The sequence below is a fragment of the Podarcis erhardii genome (assembly GCF_964252035.2).
Source record: "Podarcis erhardii genome assembly, chromosome: Z".
Lineage (NCBI taxonomy): Eukaryota > Metazoa > Chordata > Lepidosauria > Squamata > Lacertidae > Podarcis > Podarcis erhardii.
Genome location: NC_138504.1, coordinates 519,964 through 543,675, shown reverse-complemented (window position 1 = coordinate 543,675; position 23,712 = coordinate 519,964). Strand labels below are relative to the sequence as shown.

The 23,712-nt window shown below is 44.2% G+C and overlaps 1 protein-coding gene across 1 annotated transcript in view; it reads right to left on the bottom strand.

Moving 5' to 3' along the window:
• LOC309333324 (uncharacterized protein) overlaps positions 1-19,606 on the bottom strand; it is a 61,215-nt gene extending 41,609 nt beyond the window's left edge. The window contains exons 1-5 of the mRNA XM_081846696.1: positions 19,278-19,606; positions 10,008-10,109; positions 7,119-7,199; positions 6,149-6,317; positions 3,931-3,938 (exon numbers count right to left, since the gene is read on the bottom strand). Coding sequence (XP_081702822.1) covers positions 3,931-3,938; positions 6,149-6,317; positions 7,119-7,199; positions 10,008-10,109; positions 19,278-19,371 — 454 coding nt within the window. The 5' untranslated portion in view covers positions 19,372-19,606. The remainder of the gene's footprint in view (positions 1-3,930; positions 3,939-6,148; positions 6,318-7,118; positions 7,200-10,007; positions 10,110-19,277) is intronic.
• Between the last annotated feature and the right edge of the window lie 4,106 nt (positions 19,607-23,712).

Here is a 23,712-nt window from a genome sequence, read left to right as displayed (position 1 = left end):
AAATAAGTGTTGAATGTTTAATAAAGATATCTATATATCTATATATCTATATATCTATATATATATAAACAAGCATAATATAGGATTTTAATGGCTTGGTATATTTTTTTTGAAAAAAATAGAGGATTTGGGTAAAGGGGAATGATATTATTCTTAGAAATTAGAAATATTCTTTCTAATATTTTCTCATTCTGCATATTTTAAACTAATCTTGTTTAAAATAGGCAGAAGGATAAAAGATTAGAAAGAATCAGAAGGGGAAGTTGGGTTGGCAGAAAGGGAAATATGTTTATTTCTTTCTGTGATTTATGATTTATGTCTTGTGATTCCTGATGTCCGATTTATGTCCGTTTATTCTCTGGCGTAAGGTTTGGCCTGTTTGTCCAAATTTTTTATTTTGTTTTGACTATGGCAGACCAACACGGCTACCTATCTGTAACTGGAACTATGGAAGGCACCACATTGAGCCGCATGAAATGGAAGTCCATCAACCTCACCAAGAAACTTGCACAGGTACAGACTGATATCTTCTTTCTTACTAAATGCAAGAACCTGGACATTATACCCAAGGGTCTTAGAATTAAGAACCCTCTACAATCCACGTATCCCACTGAATATGCAAGAAAACTATGCAGCACTTTCTCTAAGAAGCTGCTCAAACATCTGATCAGCGTTCTCTACTCTAAACAGAAGCTAATAAAGGAGGAACTCCTTGTATTGGACAACTCTATCAGGAACCACCAAGCTTGGCAAGAGTTCCAAAAGGAAAAACAAAACATTTACCACTCTCAACTGGAGCTACTGAAAAAACAGAAAAACAAGAAACTCTCTAACCTTTCCAACCTACAGGCTACTAATCAAAACAAGATCAACAATATTGTCAATCTCTCACAGCAAGCACTCAGCCCAGCTGAGGAATCAGTCCTTTCACGTGGACTGTCATTCTGCCCTGCCAAATCCCCACACATGATTCAGTTCTGTGGGTACTTGGAAGCATTTTTCCGCCGTTTACGCCTGAAGGAGTATTTTCAACACACACAACAACAAGACAAAGCAGAACAAGCAACAACTTCACAACACAACACCTCTCAACCCACTGGAGAACAACAACCACCCTCCCAACAGAACACTGACCACCAACTACCACCGAAAAAGTGTTACACAAAAAGGGACTCCACATGGACCCCTCCTGATGGACGCAATACCACACTGGACTTGTACATTGACTGCTTCCGCCACAGAATCCAAACAGATGTGACCAGAAAACACCATCGCTTACAACAAAATCTAAACCATGCTGAAAGGAGAGCCATAGATAATCTCAGAAACAACCCAGACATTATAATTAAAGAAGCGGACAAAGGTGGAGCTGTCGTCATCATGAACAAAACTGACTACATTCAGGAGGCTCACAGACAACTTTCCAATACCGCCTTTTACATAAAATTGGACTCAGACCCCACACAAGAATACAAAAAAGAACTGAACAAGATTGTTAAGGAGCTACCCACACACATTCAAGAACAGATCCTCACAAACACACCAACAGAACCTCGACCAGGAACTTTCTATCTTCTACCTAAAATACACAAACCAGGAAATCCAGGACGCCCCATCATGTCAGGTATTGGCACTATTACAGTGGGTGTCTCCGGTTATATGGACTCTGTTCTGAAACCATATGCCATCAGTGCTCCCAGCTATGTACGTGACACCACAGATTTTCTGAGGAAAATACAATCTTTAAATAATCTTCCTAACAATACTATACTAGCTACTATGGATGTGGAATCTCTGTATACCAACATCCCACACAACGATGGTTTACAAGCTATAAGGAACACCATTTCAGATAAAACCACAGCGGACTTTGCTACCAAACTCTGCCAATTTGTCCTTACCCACAACAACTTCAAATTCGGTGATGACCTGTTCCTTCAGATCAGCGGCACAGCAATGGGCACCCGCATGGCCCCACAGTATGCCAACATCTTCATGGCGGATTTAGAACAACGTTTCCTAAACTCCTACCCACTCAAACCTCTCTTGTACCTGCGATACATTGACGATATTTTTATCATCTGGACACATGGTCAACAGACCCTGGACACCTTCCACCAGAAATTCAATGATTTTCACCCCACCATCAACCTAACAATGAATCAATCTATGCAAGAAATACATTTTTTGGACACTACTATAAAAATACAGGATGGGCGCATAGACACCACCTTATACCGTAAACCAACTGACCGACAAACATATCTACATGCCTCTAGCTACCATCCCAAACATACCAAACAGTCCATTGTATATAGCCAGGCACTACGTTACAGCCGCATCTGTTCCAATTCTACAGACAGAGACTCTCACCTAAGAGATCTACAGCAAACCTTTTTAGAACTAAAATACCCAGCAGATGAAGTTAGACAACAGATCAACAGAGCCAGACTGATACCCAGAGAGAACTTGCTGCAAGACAGACCCAAAAAAGAAAATAACAGGACACCTCTAGTCATCACATACAGCTCCCAAGTTAAAACAGTTCAGTGCATCATCAGAGATCTACAACCTCTCCTGGACAATGACAGTTCTCTTTCTCAAGCTCTGGGAGGAAGACCTTTCATTGCCTACAGACAGCCACCCAATCTTAAACAACTCCTAACCCACAATAATACTATAACCAGACTTAACACGGACACTGGCACCAGAGCCTGCAATAAACCCAGATGCCAACTTTGCTGCCACATACACCCGGACAACACCATTACTGGCCCCAACAACATCACACATACCATCTCGGGACTATTTAATTGCTCATCGTCTAACATTGTGTATGCCATCAAATGCCAACAGTGTCCTTCAGCTCTCTATATTGGACAAACAGGCCAAACCTTACGCCAAAGAATAAACGGACATAAATCGGACATCAGGAATCACAAGACAGAGAAACCAGTAGGAGAACACTTCAATCTCCCAGGACATTCTATACAAGATCTCAAAGTAGCTGTTCTATTACAAAGGAATTTCAGAAATAGACTGGAAAGAGAAGCTGCTGAATTGCAACTTATTACCAAACTTAAAACCATGGAGAGACCTGGTCTGAACAAAGACATTGGATTCTTATCTCATTATACATGACAAAGCCATTTTTCACCTTTTCACCCCTTGCTTTTTCCTGTAAGACCTATTGCAGTCGTTAAGAATCGTCAACAGGCTCATCACAGCTATCTGCCAATCACCCATTCCCACCACCCTTCTGAGTAATACCCCTCCCCACCTTCTCACTATATAGAAGGGTCTGGTGACTTCTGTTTCAGTGTATCTGAAGAAGTGTGCATGCACACGAAAGCTCATACCAAGAACTAACTTAGTTGGTCTTTAAGGTGCTACTGGAAGAATTTTTTTTATTTTGTTTTTTCTGTGATTTATGTTATGTTGATTAAATTGTCAAACCCAATACACATACACACACACACACACAAAAGCAAAACATCTTCCAAATTCACTAGTTGTGAACTGAATCAGTCCGAATGGAATGATTAACGGAGCGTTGTAACTGCAACCACTTCTACATATTTTTAAGGGATGCAATGACCAACCTGTTAATATGAAAAAACACTGTTCTAAGGATAACATATTGATATGCATAGAATAAGCATGTCAAGATGTTCGGAACTAAGGCAAAATTAATACAGTGGTACCTCGGGTTACATACGCTTCAGGTTACATACGCTTCAGGTTACAGACTCCGCTAACCCAGAAATAGTGCTTCAGGATGAGAACAGAAATCGTGCTCTGGCGGCGCGGCAGCAGCAGGAGGCCCCATTAGCTAAAGTGGTGCTTCAGGTTAAGAACAGTTTCAGGTTAAGAACAGACCTCCGGAACGAATTAAGTACTTAACCCGAGGTACCACTGTAATGGCTTTACATTGATTCCTACAAGACACAATGTTAAAGCATTTATAACATACAAGATGTCGGGTTGCGCTGGAGGGAAGCCACAAGGGTGTAAATGATAGTTTTTTTATTTTTGTGTATATGGATTTTGTTTTTCGTATTTCTTTCTTGTTTTTTTTTCTTGATTAATTTTACACACACACACACACACACACACACACACACACAAACGAGATGCAATGAAGGGATGATTGTGGGCACTGTGACCCCTTCCAAGTTGTCCCTTATGCCAAGTTGTCCCTTATTCCCATTTACAAAAAAACCGGAGGCCCTCCTATTAGGAATCATGCCACAGAAATTAAGAAAAAGGTTAGACCACTCTTCATGTATGCACCAACAGCAGCCAGAATTTGAGTGGTGAGGAATTGGAAAAGTGAAAATATTCCCACAAAAACCAATTGGCAGGCCCAAATGGTAGAATATATACAAGTGGCAAAAATGACAGGGAGACTTCGAGGATACTCGACATAGAAGGTGAATAAAGAATGGGTAGTATTGAAAGAATATTTGAATACTGATGGGGATAACAAAAAACTTCTGGCAGACATAGATTAACTCTTGTAACTGACAGGTGACAAATAAAAGGACCTTTTGATAAGAACTAAGAAATCGCAAAAAGACACTGTGTGTAAAATTACAAATTGAAATATGGTATGAGAATAAGCAGAAGTCTGTTTTACTGATTTCATCCTTGATCCGTATTTTAATACAGTGGTGCCTCGCAAGACGAAATTAATTCGTTCCGCAAGTTTTTTCTTATTGCGAGTTTTTCGTCTTGCGAAGCACGGTTTCCCATAGGAATGCATTGAAAATCAATTAATGCGTTCCTATGGAGACCGCTTGCCAGGCTGGCGGTGCGGAGAAGGGCTTTTCTCCCCACCGCAAGCCTTCAGGACAGGTACGGGAACAGAGGGGAAGGCGCGCAGCGCTTCTCCTCTGTTCCCGGGGCTTGCGGTGGGAGGAGGGTTTTTCCTCCCCACGCCAACATTCAGAACAGCATTCTGAAAGTTGGCGGTGGGAAGGAAAACCCTCCTCCCACCGCAAGTCTTCAGGACAGTCATCCGAGGGCTGGCGCGGGGAGAAGGTCTCTCCACCCCACCGCCAGCCTTCGGAGCAGCCATCCCAAGGCTGGCGTGGGGAGAAGGTCTCTCCGCCCCACCGCCAGCCTTCGGAGCAGCCTTCCAAAGGCTGGCGGCGGGAGGAGGTCTTTCTGCCCCATCACCAGCCTTCGGAGCAGCCATCCCAAGGCTGGCGCAGGGAAAAGGTCTCTCTGCCCCACCGCCAGCCTTCGGAGCAGCCTTCCGAAGGCTGGCGGCGGGAGGTGGTCTCTCCGCCCCACCGCCAGCCTTCGGAGCAGCTTTCCGAAGGCTGGCGGCGGGAGGAGGTCTCTCCGCCCCACCGACAGCCTTCGGAGCAGCCATCCCAAGGCTGGCGGCGGGAGGAGGTCTCTCCGCCCCACCGCCAGCCTTCAGAGGAGGTCCGAGGACAGTGGGGAAGACGCGCTGCGCTTACCCGCTGTCTCGGAGATTTCCCTATGGGCTTTCGTCTTGCGAAGGAAGCCCATAGGGAAATTCGTTTTGCGAAGCACCTCCAAAACGGAAAACCCTTTCGTCTAGCGGGTTTTCCGTCTTGCGAGGCGTTCGTCTTGCGGGGCACCACTGTATTCTGTTGGAAGTCGCCCAGAGTGGTTGGGGGAACCCAGCCAGATGGGCAGGGTATAAATTTTAAATAATAATAATAATAATAATAATTCTGTTGGGAGCCACCCAGAGTAGCTGGGAAAACCCAGCCAGATGGGTGGGGGAGAAATAATATATTATTATTATTATTACTATTATTACTATTCTTCTATTTTTTCCTTTTCCTTTTTTTCCTTTCTTAGCAAAGTTTGTATATGGAGTTTGTACATGGAGTTTGTATACAGGTTACATTGTATTTTTATGTATGTAATGTTTGAATGTTTAATAAAGATTTTTAAAAATTAAAACAAAAATAAAACGGAAAGTGTGAGAAATTGCAATAAATTGTGGGTAGCCGGTTGGACACCCCTGCCTTATACTCTAAAAGACAATTAAGACAGCTATAACCAGTGCCACTATCATAGTGTCTCTCTAATGCAGGCATGGCCCAACTTGGCCCTCCAGCTGTTTTGAAACTACAACTGGAGGGCCAAGTTTGGCCAGCTCTACAATACCTTGTCCTCCTCCAGCTTCTGTTTCCGCTTTTCCTCTACTGCTACTCTCCTTTGTTGCTCCTTCAACTTCTGTTCCTTCAGTCGTCTCTGCCTCTCCTCCATTTGTTTCTCATACTGGAGCTTGGCCTTCTTCTCCTTTTCCAATATCTGAGTTTCTTTGGCAGCTGCAAATTTCAACCAGGGTGGATAAAAATCAGTGATTTTAAAAAAATAAAATTTTAAAAAATTGGATTTTAAAAATTTAAATCATTTTTTTAAAATTTAAATTGGATTTTTTTTTTATTTAAATCAGATTTTTTAAAAAATGTAAATCAGATTTTTAAAATAAAATGCTTTTGGAGGAAAAATCTTTCTAAAGATTTTCTATTTAAGTGACATTCTAGTCCAAAGGCAATTATTTACCAGGAAATAAGGATTTCTTTTAAGTTTTTCATGTGTGCTAAAACTAAGACTTTTTTTAAAAAAATTGTTTAAACACATCAGTTAACACATCAGTTAAACACATCATAGATGCCATGATGCTATTGTTTTAGGTAAATAAATTGTTTAAATGGTTATGAAGGGAATGCGTCTTTTTCTCCTTCCAATCGAGTATAGCAGAAAAGCTGTCCAAATAGAAGCAGTTAATTTATTAAACTTCACCATCATTTCATCATTATCTCTCAATGTATTTCTAAGATTAGAACCAAATCAGTCATGTTTGATAGAACTGTCAAAACCACTCTGAAAATTTATTCTTCCAAAAATGAAACCTTCCTCTGCTTGTCCAGATTAAGAGGATGCCAGCAAGGCTGAACCTTTCTGTAAAATAAATTGATTTGAATCAAGTCTTACTGACTAGTGATTTAAATCAGGTCTGACTGACTAGTGATTTAAATTGATTTGATTGAAATCAGATCCACCTTGTCTGCCACACAAATGCAACAGGCTGCATTTTTTATCCATACTTTTAAATATATGCCTACCTTGCTGCTTCTCACGCTCTTCTCTCCGTTCCCTGGCCAGCCTTTGCCTCTCTTCTGTTCTCAAAGTGGAACCATCGATCACTGGAAAGGACGGCAAAGTTGAACTGGTTACAGGGCTGAGATTTCTGGAGGAACAAGTGACCAATGGGCGCAATTTTCTTTTCCCAGGAGTGCAACTCCAGCCTGATGTGCAGGGATGCTGGTTAACATCAGAATTAGGGTGGTTCATAAAAAGCTCTTTTTTGAAGATGCCTGCTCCAAAGGTCTTATCTTACTACAGTAAGGGTTATACAGCTGTATCTGAAATTTTGTGCATATCGTTAATAACTTTAAAAAAAATATTAAATACTTTATTTACAACACAGCCCACAAAAACTTGTACATACAAACCCACCACCGTTGACAATTTAATTATCAAAATTAAACTTCTATCCCCTTACACAAAGAAACATAAGATAAAAATAAAAGACTTCCTTTATCCTATTTACTTCTTGTATACTGTTTCTTTTATATGCGATTATTACCATTTTTCCTAATTATGACAAAAAACCACAAAGTCTCCTGTAGAAATTAATCAAAACAAGTCCAGGTGTATATTTGAAATATACAAAATGTATCAGTTAATATCTTGACCCTGCTCCGTTGAATTGACATTTCAGCCTTCACGACATAGGAAAATGGCCAAGTAAACAGCTATTTTCATGGAGCAGGGTCAAGATATTAACTGATATATATGAAATTTCAGATAAAGGTACCCCTGCCCGTACGGGCCAGTCGTGTCCAACTCTAGGGTTGCACGCTCATCTCGCTCAAGAGGCCAGGAGCCAGCGCTGTCCGAAGACACTTCCGGGTCACGTGGCCAGTGTGACGAAGCTGCATCTGGCAAGCCAGCACCAGCACAGCACACGGAAGTCCTAGGCGCTGAGGTTTTATCCACAGCGCCACCCGCATCAGATATAGCCATATAATTCCTAGTGTAGTAAGATAAGACGTTTGGAGCAGGCATTTTCAAAATAGAGTTTTTTAATGAATCGTCCTACTGAACACCCAATGCTTTTCAGTGGAGCAGGGTCAAGATATTAACTCAGGCATGGCCAAATGTGGCCCTCCAGCTGTTTGGGGACTACAATTCCCATTATCCCTGAGCACTGGTCCTGTTAGCTAGGGATGATGTCCCCAAACAGCTGGAGGGGCAAGTTGGGCCATGTCTGGTAGAGGTAAGACTGGCAACAAAGTACAAAGAGAAGCGTTGGAAGTCAAATATTTGTGGTGTTCACGTAGGATTTGTAGGTGTGTTGGGTATGTATTATATGTAAAAATAAATAAATACCTTTAATACGGTCAATGACCAGAAAGCAATTTATAAAAATGACATTATAAGTAGTATTGTGCTACAAATAGCAGTGGAGATATGGCCAATTCACAGAATTGGTACTTATATTTATAACCAGGTTTTGGCTTTTAAGGTTTAAAAAATTCAGTTCAAATGTCACTACTGTTTATTATCGTTCCTTTGATGTTTACAATTTGAACTCCGTTGCTGACATCATTGCTCGTCTTATTCTTGTTGCAATGTAACAGTACTTTGCCACAGGCCTGATGGTTTCGGGCTCTTTGTCGGCTAAGAGGTGTCTGATATAGGTGTTTCTGTACTATGGGGTATTTTCCTCAGAATCGGCTCGATCAGCTCTTTTCTTGAGTCTCGATATAATGGGCAATGTAAGATGACATGCCCGATGGTTTCGATTTCGTTGCTGTTACAGGGACATAATCTTTGTTCAATCGGTATTTTGTTGTATCTTCCCTCTAGGAGAGCTGAAGGTAGAGCGTTAAAGCGGGCCCTGGAAAATGCCCATCGGTGTTTAGCGTTGTGTAGAACTTTGAGATAGTTTGCTAGATGGGGCCTTTGGGAATTGAATAGGAGTTTATAAGTTATGGGAAGTTGATTCAAGTCATTTTGGGCTTCAATGTCCTTGAGTCTTTCTTTGATTATGTTCTTGGCCCTTCCCCTTTCTAAACTTAATAAATATTCTGGGGAGAGACCATATGTGGCCAGTTTTCTGAGAGTGCCCTTCAACCAACTAGATTGGAATTTGTCAAGAAGCATCAGGGGAAGTAGTCCAACCGGCGAGTTGTTAAGTCTTAGCCAAGTGCATAAGGTTCTTATCCATACTTTGGCTTTGATGCTGTATAAGCCCGCTTCTAGTCGTAGGGCGGCGTTTGGGACGCATTTAGGTGTTTGCAGTGTTTGTAATGTATGTAATGTATTGTATCATATTTGTTAAGCACTATGTAAACTGATGTATAATAAAGATTATTTTAAGAGAAAAGTAAATGCAGGGGTCAGCAAACCTTTTCAGCAGGGGGCCGGTCCACTGTCTCTCAGACCTTGTTGGGGGCCGGACTAGATTTTGGAGGAAAAAATTGAACTAATTCCTATGCCCCACAAAAAAAGAGATGCATTTTAAATCAAAGCACACATTCTACTCATGTCAAAACACCAGGCAGGCCCCACCAATAACCCAGAGGTGCATTTTAAATAAAAGCACACATTCTACTCATGTAAAAACACGCTGATTCCTGGACCATCTGCGGGCTGGATTGAGAAGGCCACTGGGCTGGATCCGGCCCCCAGGCCTTAGGTTGCTTACCCATGTGGTCATTTCCTGCTTTGCAAAACAAAAACAGCATCTTCACTGGCCCAAGTAGACCAATTCCTACCGAGCTTTTGAAGTATGTCAAAATGGGACTCTTTTGATAAGGAGAATATGCAACTTAAAAAGTAGCAGCACAGATTCGTGAACTAAAAAGCGGAAGGATGCGAAGAGCCACAACCAAGGTAGCCACAGGAATGGAATTTTTTTTTTCTTATTAAAGCAAGAATTTTACCTGGCCTGGTTGAAGATTTCATACCAGCTGGAGATTGGAGTGGAACAGGACTAGCACCACTTTGGCTTCTTCTTTCTTCTGCTAACACCTGGGCTACAGCGACTGTAAAAAAGACCACAATCACAGTTATTACAGCGAAAATCCACAATGTATTTCCGGCGGCAGGCTTCATGCAAGACTTGCTGGTATGTCTCATCATTTTTTAAAATTTCTTCGTATATCATGTCAAAAAAACCAGAATTATTTTTAATTGGAATTTTCACAATGGACATTCCAAAGGACAATAAAAAGAATCATAGAATCATAGAGTTGGAAGAGACCACAAGGGCCATCGAGTCCAACCCCCTGCCAAGCAGGAAACACCATCAGAGTACTCCTGACATATGGTTGTCAAGCCTCTGCTTAAAGACCTCCAAAGAAGGAGACTCCACCACACTCCTTGGCAGCAAATTCCACTGTCAAACAGCTCTCACTGTCAGGAAGTTCCTCCTAATGTTTAGGTGGAATCTTTTTTCTTGTAGTTTGGAACCATTGCTCCGTGTCCGCTTCTCTGGAGCAGCAGAAAACAACCTTTCTCCCTCCTCTATGTGACATCCTTTTATATATTTGAACATGGCTATCATATCACCCCTTAACCTCCTCTTCTCCAGGCTAAACATGCCCAGCTCCCTTAGCCGTTCCTCATAAGGCATCGTTTCCAGGCCTTTGACCATTTTGGTTGCCCTCCTCTGGACACGTTCCAGTTTGTCCGTGTCCTTCTTGAACTGTGGTGCCCAGAACTGGACACAGTACTCCAGGTGAGGTCTGACCAGAGCAGAATACAGTGGCACTATTACTTCCCTTGATCTAGATGCTATACTCCTATTGATGCAGCCCAGAATTGCATTGGCTTTTTTAGCTGCCGCGTCACACAGTTGGCTCATGTCAAGTTTGTGGTCAACCAAGACTCCTAGATCCTTTTCACATGTACTGCTCTCAAGCCAGGTGTCACCCATCTTGTATTTGTGCCTCTCATTTTTTTTTGCCCAAGTGCAATACTTTACATTTCTCCCTGTTAAAATTCATCTTGTTTGTTTTGGCCCAGTTCTCTAATCTGTCAAGGTCGTTTTGAAGTGTGATCCTGTCCTCTGGGGTGTTAGCCACCCCTCCCAGTTTGGTGTCATCTGCAAATTTGATCAGGATGCCCTTGAGTCCATCATCCAAGTCGTTGATAAAGATGTTGAATAAGACCGGGCCCAAGACAGAACCCTGTGGCACCCCACTAGTCACTCTTCTATATGCGACTGGGGCCGCCAGGATCATGATTACAAAACCCTGGAAAAACAACATATTGCCGACAAAAGAAGAATGGCTCTTAAAACTTAGCGAGTATCTAGAACTAGCTCAACTTACAGAATCAATAAGAAATCACTCAAATGTGAGAATAAAGAGAGAATGAGTTGTTTTTATAAACTACATGAAAAAAGGTCTTCTCAGTACTTCTCTTGGCTTGGCGTAGCCTAACATACCACAGGCAATCCATAGACTTACTAAGAGAAAACAGACAAACAAAATATGATTTATTAGGAACCACTGGTGGGTGGGGAAGGAAGTCAAGATACGAATTAGGGAGTCGAGCCTGAAGTCATAAGAGGAAATGTTATAATTATAAAAACCTGTAAGAAATAACTAATAGGAGAAAGGATGGCTTGCATTCCTTACAGAGAAGTTTATTGGATACTGTTTCATTTCTAGTTTCTTTTTCTTTCATTTTTCTTTTTTTCTATCTTTCCTTCTTTTGTTGGATATGTAATATATACATATTATATATGTAATGTTTTTTTGGCTAAATAAATAAAAAAAGGAGGGGAGAAACTTGCTGGTACGACAGTATTCAAACCTGCTCCTTGTGCAGAGATGCCTCTAAAAATCAAAAGCTCATAGTTCTAAAACTCCTCACCCACAATAATACAGAAAGCAGACTTAACATGGACACGGGTATCAGAACATGATCCCATCTCAGGCATATTTCATTGCTCATCTTCTATCACTGTGTATGCCATCAAATGCCAGCAGTGCCCTTCGGCTCCCTATACTGGGCAAACAGGCCAGACTCTATGCCAAAGGATAAATGGGCATCAATCTGAAATCAGGAATCACACGGCAGAGAAGCCAGCTGGCCCTCCAGCTGTTTGGGGACTACAACTCCCATCCTCCCTGACCGCCAGTCCTGTGAGCTAGTTATGATGGGAGTTGTAGTGCCCAATCAGCTGGAGGGCCAAGTTGGGCCAAGCCTGATCTAGAGCAGTGGTGGCCCAACTTGCCCCTCCAGCTGTTTGGGGACTACAATTCCCATTATCCCTGACCCCTGGTCCTGTGAGCTAGGGATGATGGGAATTGTAGTCCCAAAACAGCTGGGGGGCCGAGTTTGCCCAATCACTGCAGTAGGAGAACACTTCCATCTCCCAGGACATTCAACGCAGAATCTCCAAGCAGCTGTCTTATTACAAAAGAATTTCAGAAATAGACTTGAAAGAGAAGTTGCTGAATTGCAACTTATTATTCAACTGAAAACTATGGAGAGACCTGGTCCGAATAGAGATATTGGATTCCTGTGTCTTTATACATGCTAAAGCTATTTTGGGTCATCTGCATACCATCCCTTGCTTTTTCAGTTGTTAACAGTCGCCAGCAGGTTGACCATACCCACTGAATCCTACTACCCTTCGGAGAAAATCCCCAACCCACCCTCCCACTATACAGTGGTACCTTGGGTGACATACACTTCAGGTTACATACGCTTCAGGTTACAGACTCTGCTAACCCAGAAATAGTGCTTCAGGTTAAGAACTTTGCTTCAGGATGAGAACAGAAATCATGCTCCAGCGGCGCAGCAGCAGTAGGAGGCTCCATTAGCTAAAGTGGTGCTTCAGCTTAAGAACAGTTTCAGGTTAAGAACGGACCTCCGGAACAAATTAAGTACCTAACCCAAGGTACCACTGTATATCAGGGTCCAGACCAGTTTTACATACCCTACTAAAAGAGCATGAAGCACAATAGAATTAAGTTTGGATTAACAATCAAATACAGTGGTGCCTCGCAAGACGAAATTAATTTGTTCCACAAGTTTTTTCTTCTTGCGAGTTTTTCATCTTGCGAAGCACGGTTTCCCATAGGAATGCATTGAAAATCAATTAATGCGTTCCTAGGGGGACCGCCTTCAGACCATGTCCGGGGACAGTCCGGGGGGAGAAGGACTTTTCTCCCCACCGCCAGCCTTCAGAACAGCCTTCTGAAGGCTGGCGGTGGGAAGAAAAGACCATCTCCCGCCGCCAGCCTTCAGAAGAGTTCTCGCAGGGCTGTCTAGGCTGCGGATAGCAGCCTGCTACCCGGTGCGAGGGACGCTCTGAAGCAGAGCGCCCCTCGCGCGGGGCAGACATCTGCAGCTTGGGGAGCCCTGCAGGACTTCCCCGCAGGGCTCTCCAAGCTGCGGATAGCAGCCTGCTGCCCCGCGCAAGGGGCGCTCTTAAGCAGAGCGCCCCTCGCGCGGGGCAGACATCTGCAGCTTGGGGAGCCCTGCAGGACTTCCCCGCAGGGCTCTCCAAGCTGCGGATAGCAGCCTGCTGCCCCGCGCGAGGGGTGCTCTGCTTCAGAGCGCCCCTCACGCGGGGCAGACATTCGCAGCTTGGGGAGCCCTGCAGGACTTCCCCGCAGGGCTCTCCAAGCTGCGGATAGGGGCAGCAGGCTGCTATCCGCAGCTTGGAGAGCCCTGCGGGGAACTCTTCTGAAGGCTGGCGGGGGAGAAGGGCTTTTCTTCCCACCGCCAGCCTTCAGAACAGCCTTCTGAATGTTGGCGGTGGGGAGGAAAAACCCTCCTCCCACCGCAAACCTTCAGGACAGGTCCGGGAACAGAGGAGAAGGCGCGCTGCGCTTCCCCGCTGTCCCCGGAGATTTCCCTATGGGCTTTCGTCTTGCGAAGCAAGCCCATAGGGAAATTCGTCTTGCGAAGCCGCTAAAAAATCGGAAAACCCTTTCGTCTTGCGGGTTTTTCGTTTAGCGAGGCATTCGTCTTGCGGGGCACCACTGTATAACAACAAACAATACAAATATGGGAGCAACAGGGTTTTTAAGCATTGAGGTTCAAACCCACTTGGAAAGTGTCAGGGAACTGACATCAGAGCGAAAAGCGGAGGCAGGGCTCCAGAGCAATGCCGGAGAGGGAACCAGTCGGGGGGGGAGGAATTCAGCGTGACACCAATAGAGAGGAGAGGGAGATGGAGGAATCGGTGTCAGGGCTCCAAGACCCTTCAACCGAGACCAGCGGAGAGAGCACTGGCACGCCCTTGCCGTCCCCTTACTTGCGCAGATGCGTTCCGCGCAGGGAACATAGGCGGAGACTTGGGGTCAAACAGCTTTTATGCTGGAAGAGATTCAAGAAACACCCACTGACGGATTCTGCAAGTGACTAACAGGTCACGGAGGGCGAGCTCTAACCCTAAACATGGTTGAGCAAACGATCTAACTGAAGTGGAGGCAATTTACGCACGAGTAACCCACCCATAACCATTACAGAAAGCTTCTACTAAAAACAAGCTGAGTTGGTCTCTAAGGTGCTACTGGATAATTTTTTAATTTATTTTGACTGCGTCAGATCAACACGGTTACCTACCTGAATGTTTCTTCCGCAGCTGATCAAAAGAAATTACTGTATTTTTCCGTGTCTAAGACGCCCCCATGTCTAAGACGACCCCTGTTTTTTGAGCCCCAATTGAAGAAATCAAGAATGGCAACATTCCGAGTCTAAGACGACCCCCATTTTTAAACTTCAAAAATTGGGGGCGAAATAAGAGTCTTACGCATGGGAAAATGCAGTTGGTTTCTACAATCGACACAAAGGAATAGATGCTGGGAATGCAAAACATACACAACACAGCAAATCAGGAATGTCAAAGTTCAGGCACAATGCAACATCTTTAAACAGCACTCTTTCGGGAAGTTTTTAATGACTGGTGTTTTAATGCATTTTTAATCTTTTGCTGGAAGCTGCCCAAAGTGGCTGGGGAAACCCAGCCAGATGGGCAAGGTAGAAATAATAAATGATGATAATCATCATCATCATCTCCTGATTTCATAGGGAAAGATGCTTCTTCAGCAGCTGATCAAAAGAAATTACATTTCTACAATTGACACTAAGGATTCTGCAAGCAAGACAAGGCGGCTGGCTTCCTTGTCCCCGATTTCAGTCCTCACTCGAACTCAGCACTGTGGAAGGGAGGGAAGGAGGAAGAAGGAAAAGCATTTCCCCTCTCCATGACAATTGTTCTGTCATGGCAATAATCCTCCCCAGGCTGCACCAAAAACAATCACCTCCAAGTACTTTAATAAAAAATGATTTAAATCAAGTCTTACAGACTCGTGATTGAAATCAAATCCACCCTGCTATGGATATTTACATCATGCTTTATAGAATAACAAGCGCCGAACTGCCGATCTCCTTGTGCAAGATAACTAACTGCAACAGGCTTTAAATTGACAACACAATGATAAAAAAGATTCCTGCCCCAGCATAAGGATCTTAACTCATCATTATCTAAGTGTGGTGCATGGCATTATCCTGGGTGCATCCCTCTCCCCTTGAACAAATGCCATTGTCACAACACTTGCTTCAAGGGGGATGCAGTTAATAATAATAATAATAATAATAATAATAATAATAATAATAATAATAATTTCTACCCTGCCCATCTGGCTGGGTTTCCCCAGCCACTCCAGGTGGCTTCCAACAAGAGGCGGCTTCCAACAAGAGATTAAAAATACATTAAAACATCACTGGTAAGAAATCAGACCCTCTCAACACTCAATTTGTCTCACTGACCTGGAGTAAGAAGATAGCATATTCACAGACTGACATTAAAATTAATGGAAATTAATTCATGAACACAGAGGCCAAATATAGATCTAATATTCTCTGTGCCCTGCATATAGACTAGTATACTAAAACAGATGTTGATCTCTTCCTGTTTTCATGCTTCCCCACCTCACTGCATTGAGAAATTATGCTTCCTTTTTCATGTTTCTTTGTTTTTCCTTGCTTGCTCTCAACGCAGGGAAGTAGACTAGTTTCCTCTTCCCCTCTTCCCCGCCCCTTTATGTGAGGAAATTGCCTTCCCTCTCAGTGGGAACTTTTCCCCCTGTATGTGTTGTTTGTCAAGTAAACAGGCATTATCAATACACCCCATTAATACACCCCAATTAAGAAGAAGAAGAAGAAGAAGAAGAAGAAGAAGAAGAAGAAGTAGTTATTTATACCCCACCCATCTGGCTGGGGTTCTCCAGCTGCTCTGGGCGGCTTCCAACAAAAGATTAAAATACAATAATATTAATAATAATAATAAATATTAAAAGCTTCCCTAAGCATTTGGACTCTCTCCTAGCGTCATGACTGCAGTCCAAATGGGAGACTCCCCCAGCTTCTTGGAATAAAAGAAAAAGACCCTGGGAGATCCATTAACAGATGTCTTGTTTCAGGTCTAGTTTTTGGGTCTCGGTTCTGACTGTATTTGAAATTACTGGTAAAATGTCAGTTCATATGTAAGAAGTCTGAGGCTGTTTCATTCAGAAGGTGTGACAGTAGAACTGTTCCATTTTAGTATAACATGTGGAGTAGAGAAAATCTTTATAATTTCAGACTTGTCAACCTAAATTAAACAGTAATTCCAGGTAGGATCATTCCACATCAAATTGACGCAAAAAACCCCAAGGGTTTCATCACCTGCCATATCAGATTTGAACGAAACTTGGTGTACTCCCTTCCCTTACAGTTGAAAGACACCCCCTTAATTCCCCCCCATCTCAAACGGTTTTAATTTTAGTAAGATTAAAAATGCATGAAAACATCCATTCGAAACTTCCCGAGACAATAGATCCTAGCGCTGCAAATCACAACGGATTCCCAGTCCAACTTTGAAATAACTTGCGTCTCCGAAAGACACAATGATGTCTCTATCATGCAAGTGGAAAAAGCATTGCTATTGTATTTAGACCCCCCGAGCTTCTTCCTTCATAAGAGAGTTTGCATTCTTCCTCTGCCCATGCATTCATGTTCGTGGTACTACTTCGCTCGACTCTACAGCACTGCCAAGTCTGTAAGGTTCAGATAGTTAACAAATATGTCATCACTAATACGGAAAGGCTGCAGAAAGTCCCAGGCTCAAACATCCAATATCTCCACTCAGGACTGCCTGAAACCCTGGAGATTTTCATCGGCAATACTGCATTGGATTGACCAATAGGTCTGACTCAGGATAAGGCAGTTCCTATGCTCACTATAACTCAGTGGTGTCCAAACCTTTTTCAAAGACGGCCGGATTTGATGAAGTGAAGGACTGTGAGGGCCAACCAAAGGGCCAACCAAAGCTGTTGAGCTTTTTTTAGGACTTTGGACATGCCTGCTATAACTAATGCCAGTGTACTGAAATAAGCAAAGACTGTCAGTGTCGAAGCGACAATCAACTTTGAACCGGTCATGTTGCCTTCCAAAGAAACAACTCTCTTTCAAACTTAAAAATGGAAAGTGTAACGCTGGTGGACCACAAAAGAGGTTGAAAGATCTCAAGGCAAATTTTAAAAATGTAGTATAAACACCGACAACTGGGAAACACTGGCCCGCGAGAGCTCCAGTTGGAGAACAGCCTTGACCAAAGGCGTCCTGGGCTTGGAAGACACTCAAACTTGGGACGCGAGGGAGAAACGGGTGAAGAGGAAGAACCTTCACTGGGATCAACTCCCGCCCAGAAACCCCACTGTGGAAGGGCGTGCGGATCCGGAATTGGCCTCCACTGTCACTTATGGGCTCACTGCTAAAATCCGTGTTGATGGAAGACAATCTGACTCAGCTATGAGGGATTGCCAAAGAAGAAGAAGGCAACGACGTTAGGCTTCCATTTTCAGATAATTTTTAATGCAGGGAAGCCCACAAAAGGGCTGTCTTCCTGTCCAAAATGGCACAATTCATAATGTGACCTCCTGTATGAGATATAGACCTATCCTTATTATGGGGTTGTGAGAGGCTGGCCACCCACCCACCTCCACAACTAAACAATTTGCTTTCTGTGTGATCAATGAAGAGGGGGGCTTGCCTGTCAGGAGATCAGGCCAAGAAGCTGTTTTAAATATCCACTTCTTTTTAAATTCCAGGGTACCAGTATGCCTCGATATAACATAGGTACAAGGGAGGGCGTTTGTGGAAAAAATGCTGCACTAGTAAGTTTTGTGCTAAGACTGAGACAAAATATACCCTTGATTCAGTAGCAGATATACTGTATTTTTCCATGCATAAGACTATATCCCCCCACCAATTAAGTTTTAAATTGGGGGTCGTCTTATACACGGAATGTTGCAATTAATTATTTCTGAATTTGGGGCTCAAAAGATAGGGGTCATCTTAGACATGGGGGCATCTTGTACATGGAAAAATATGGTAATTTGTTTGGAAAACTCCAAAAGCCTTTTTTTCCTCTCCAGCAAACCGATCAGCTGGTCTGCTAAAGACAGAGAAAACTGTCAATTTCATTGTTGCTCGCAGATTTCAGTGTCCCAGCTGTGGATCTGCCAGTTTCATTGTGCTGCCTATTCGGCGGGGGGCGGGGAATAGGAGTAGACAGTGACTGGTACCAGAATCATCCACAAACCGAAAATAATACATGATGTACATTAAAATGACAACTTGCAGTTTGCTCAGCTAACTTCTTGTGAACTGACTCTGAAGCTGCTGGAAAACTAATAAAAAGGAGATATTTAAATCAATAAATTTCACAAGCACGCACACACACACACACACACACACATGCTAAAAAGAAGCAGAACCAGTGAGCATCTGTCTAGGATGGAGGGAAATCAGAAAAAGGGTAGAAGAGAATGACCCAACTGAGGAGGGAGAGGACCAAGACAAAACGGAGGAGCCAGGTTGGAGAAGTATCAGGAAACAGGGCTTTAAAAGTCATCTTTGTTTCTTCAGCTTGTAAACCGCCTTGAGTAATGTAAGATAGAAAGACGGTATACAAATTAAAAGTGATGAGGATGATCTTAAGGGGCAATAGGGCGGTTCATAAAAAACTTTTTAATGAAAATGCCTGCTCCAAAGGTTTTATCTTACTACACTAGGGATTTTATAGCTGTATCTGAATTTTGTTGCATATCACGGGAGGGGGGGTTACGAGGCGTCTTGCGAGGGGATGAGAATAGGAGGAGCCTGCCCTACCCCTTCCCCTCCCTCTCCCTGCGCCCCCTCACCCATCTTCTCTCGGAGCCCCCTCAGGGGCGGCAGAGGCGGAGGCGAGGCGGCGAGGGTCTCGGGGCCCGTGGCGGCGCCGTTGCCCTCCGCCATTTTCGGACCACTGAGGCGGTGTGGGGGGCGCGAGCCCCACTCGCAGGCGCGCGCTCCGCTGCTCCCGGACTCCCACTCGGTCGGGCCGACTTCGGCAAGCTGACTTGAGGCGCGGCGGCGCTGCGCATGCGCCCTTGAGCGTCCCCGTCCGTCAGGCGGGTCGCGCACGCGCGCTCCCTCCCCCACTCGATCGCGCGCCTGACACCGCCCCCGGCGGCACCTCCAGGGAGGGAGCGGCGCACGCTCGAGCCCCGCACTTCGCCCCCCCCCCCGCCCCTCGGAGCGGCGCTAGGCCCCCTTTCCCGCCAAAAGTCTCAGACCCGACTTCGGAGGACTGACTGGAGGCGCATGCGCCGGGTAGGGAGGGAGGCCGGGCCTCGCGCCCGCCCTTGAGCGTCCCCCGTGCGTCTGGAGGGGAGGGAGGGAGGGAGGGAGCGGCGCGCAGCGCTCCCACTTGCCGCCTTCGAGCGGCTCCTCAATGGAGGGAGAGAAAGGGAGCGTGCGTTCCCCCTCAGCGCGCGCTCTCTCTATCTCTCCCGACCCCCTCTGGAGCGGCGGATTCGAATCCTCCCTTTTCCCACCAAAATTTACCTCAGATCCGTGAAACTGAAAACCGAAAAAAAAGGCGCGACCCGTTAGGAGGCGGCGTTGCGCGTCGCTTCTTTTCCCCTGGAGGAGGACCCGTGAATGTACACGTGTCGGGTCATCCTCACGTGGAAAGCCCGTGACTTCGTCTCCAGGACTCCCGGGAACTGTAGTATCACCTCCCTGGCGCGCTACGGTTCCCAGCCGCCTGGCGCCCACTGCACGTTCCAGGATTGGTCGTGGAAAGCCAGGCGCATTCGGCGGTGCGGCACACACACACACACACGGCTGGATTTAGGTTTGATGAGGCCCTCAGCTAATAATAAAAATAATAATAATATATTCATACCACTGAGAGCCAGTGTGGTGTAGTGGTTAAGAGCGGTAGTCTTGTAATCTGGGGAACCGGGTTCGATTCCCCGCTCCTCCACATGCAGCTGCTGGGTGACCTTGGGCCAGTCACACTTCTCTGAAGTCTCTCAGCCCCACTCACCTCACAGAGGGTTTGTTGTGGGGGAGGAAGGGAAAGGAGAATGTGAGCCGCTTTGAGACTCCTTAGGGCATAGCTGTCAAGTGTCCCTTATTTGAAGGGATAGTCCCTTATTCCAGCGCCATGTCCCGCTTTTGTCCCTTATTGATGGATGTCCCTTAAATGTCCCTTAAATGATGTCCCTTAAATTTCAAAGGAAGCAGCTCCTCTTTCTCCCTCCCTGCCGGCCAGGGAGGAGGTAGGCTCCAACTGTGTTGCTTGACTGTGTTGCTCACCCAATAAGAAGTCTAAGAACGACTGGGGGGTGGAGCTTGCATGCCTTGTGTGTGGCTAGTTAATGCAAGCTGAGGAGGTTTTTGAATGCTGGACGCCATTTTGTTGCACGTGCTGCTGCAAACTTTGCAGTGCAAAGCCAGGCCGGGGAGCCATCTTAAGTTGAGGCTGCATAGGGCTTGTGGTGCAAGTGATTCAGATTCTATTCAGTTGAACCTCTGGTTACAAAGTTGGTTGGACAGTGTTCTCGAAGCTACCAGCATGAGTTTGACCAGACTGCAGGAGGACAGGAAGATTGGAGTGCCTGGAACAGGTGAGGCTGCAGGTCCCTTATTTTGGCTGCTGGTCCCTTATTTTCAAGGCTGCTGGTCCCTTATTTTCAAATCTGTAAGTTGACAGCTATGCCTTAGGGTAGCGATAAAGCGGGATATAAAATCCAAACTCTTCATCTGGCTGGGTTTCCCAACACCTCTAGCACCTCGCAGGCCAACTGCCCTGGGCGCGTTGCAGGGGGTTGGTCTAGATGACCCTCTGGTCCCCTTTCCCTCTCTCTCCCTCTCACGCTGACTCAGCCCCGGGTTTGGATCCTTCCCTAGCCTCAATGCTCCCTGGGAGAGTTAGGGCACTGAGCAGGGCCGGATTAGGGTTTGATGCGTCCCTCAGCTAATAATAATAATAATAATAATAATAATAATAATTTCTTCCCCACTCAGGGCTGGATTTAGGTTTGATGAGGCTCTAAGATACAGGACACAGGTGGTGCTGTGGGTTAAACCACAGAGCCTAGAGCTTGCCAATCAGAAGGTCGGCAGTTCAAATCCCCGTGACGGGGTGAGCTCCCGTTGCTTGGTCCCTGCTCCTGCCCACCTAGCAGTTCGAAAGCACGTCAAAGTGCAAGTAGATAAATAGGTACCACTCTGGCAGGAAGGTAAACGGCGTTTTCATGCGCTGCTCTGGTTTGCCAGAAGCGGCTTAGTCATGCTGGCCACATGACCCGGAAGCTGTACGCCGGCTCCCTCGGCCAATAAAGCGAGATGAGTGCCGCAACCCCAGAGTCGGTCACGACTGGACCTAATGGTCAGGGGTCCCTTTACCTTTAGAAACAATTAAAAAAAAGTTAAAATGAATTAATCCTTACACCCATGTATACCAAAAATAAAACAATGAATTTAAGGGGGGAAATGGAAATAAAAGGAATAGAAAAGAACAGACCAATAAAAGAAAAAGAAGGTCCCTTTACCTTTACCTAAGATACTGAAGGTAATGGGGCCCTTTAAATGGCCAGCTGTCCTTTGTCCACAACAAATTGTCGCCTTTTTTTGTTGAATATATGCTATATGGTCATTGATGGACCTCATAGGTATCTCAAGCCATTTGCCCATCACAAAAGATGTATTTTATCAAAGCAATGGTTGAACTGAAATACAATTCAGAAGAAGTATATTCATAACGAAATCATTATTAATAATTATTTTTATTCATTTGGGCAATCACAAAAGATCCTTTAGAAACCCCGTTTACAAAGACTCATCATCTAGTCTCTAGAAACTTGCTATAACATGAAATAATAAAAGGTGTCAAGATAGGATGCAAACTACTAATAATTATGAATAGCTTTATTAATATGAAATGAAGTGTTATAACCTGTACAATGCAATTGTAGTTAATACAAGGCATTTTCCTATTTGGAATAATAAAATCATTTTACAGAAAGGTTCAGCCTTGCTGGCATCCTCCTAATCTTGACAAGCAGAGAGAGGTTTGATGGAATTTTTAATATAATATCAATACCACCATCACAGTCCACACTGTTCATGGGGACAGCGGACCTTTGTACCCTGTGACACTTAGTGAGTGTAAAAGACATTATTTCTAGTAATATGTCACATTCCTAAATAATACCAATACTAAATAAGAAATAATAGCATTACTATACATGCCTGCACATCAAACCAGTGATATTTTAGAGGGGCAGGCTAGCAGGCGGTCTTTCAGGACCAGTGTTGTATGGTCTTGATAAGACTTGATTTAAATCCCTTTTTAACCGAAATGTTCAGCCTTGCTGGCATCCTCTTAATATGGCCATCCAGAGGAAGGTTTTCCTTTTACTTACATCATGGGAGCAGACACAATACAACACAACACAAAACAAAACAAAACAAAACAAAACACTGTTGCTGGATGTCGGTTTTATTTGTTTTTTATCTTCTATTTTGCAAAGGTACATCCAGGTTTTTTCCCCTTTAAATTTTTTAGGGGCTCCCAATAGAGTGGGGCCCTAAGCTGGAGCTTGTTTAGCTTATATGTAAATCCAGCACTGGCATAGATACATAGATAGATGATAGATTAGTGTTATGTATTGAAGTTCTCCCCCTGGCCACCAGGAGTATCGTGTATATAGTTTTCACTCAGGTCCACGTCAGTTATTTTAGGCTGGAAACCCTGGGCTGTTGTTGTTACAGTGTTGACAGCCGACTACCTATAAAAGCAGGCCAGCTGAGCTGTTTGCTGTTCAGTTCTGTTCTGGCCTGTGAATAAACAAGAGCTGCTTTGGAGAAATCGCTGTGTCATCTGCTATGTCTACCCACTATTTAACAATTAGATAGATATGATTGATAGAGGATTGATAGATTAAATAAATAGATGGTAATTGATAGATAGATGATAGATAGATGATTAATAGATGAGATAGATAGATGATACATTAGGTACATATAGATGATAGATAGATAGATAGATAGATAGATACAGGGCCAGATTTAGGTTTGATGAGGCCCTCAGCTCCTGAAGGTAATGGGGCCCTTGATATGTCCAGCTGTCATTTGTCAACAACAAATTGTCGATGGATTTTTGTTGAATATATGCTAAATTTGGTAACTGGTGGACCTGATAGGTATCTAAAGCCATTTGCACATCACAAATAGGAGCCGACACATCACAAAACACGGTTGCTGTATGTTGGTTTTATTTTATTTGTTTTTTATCTTATATTT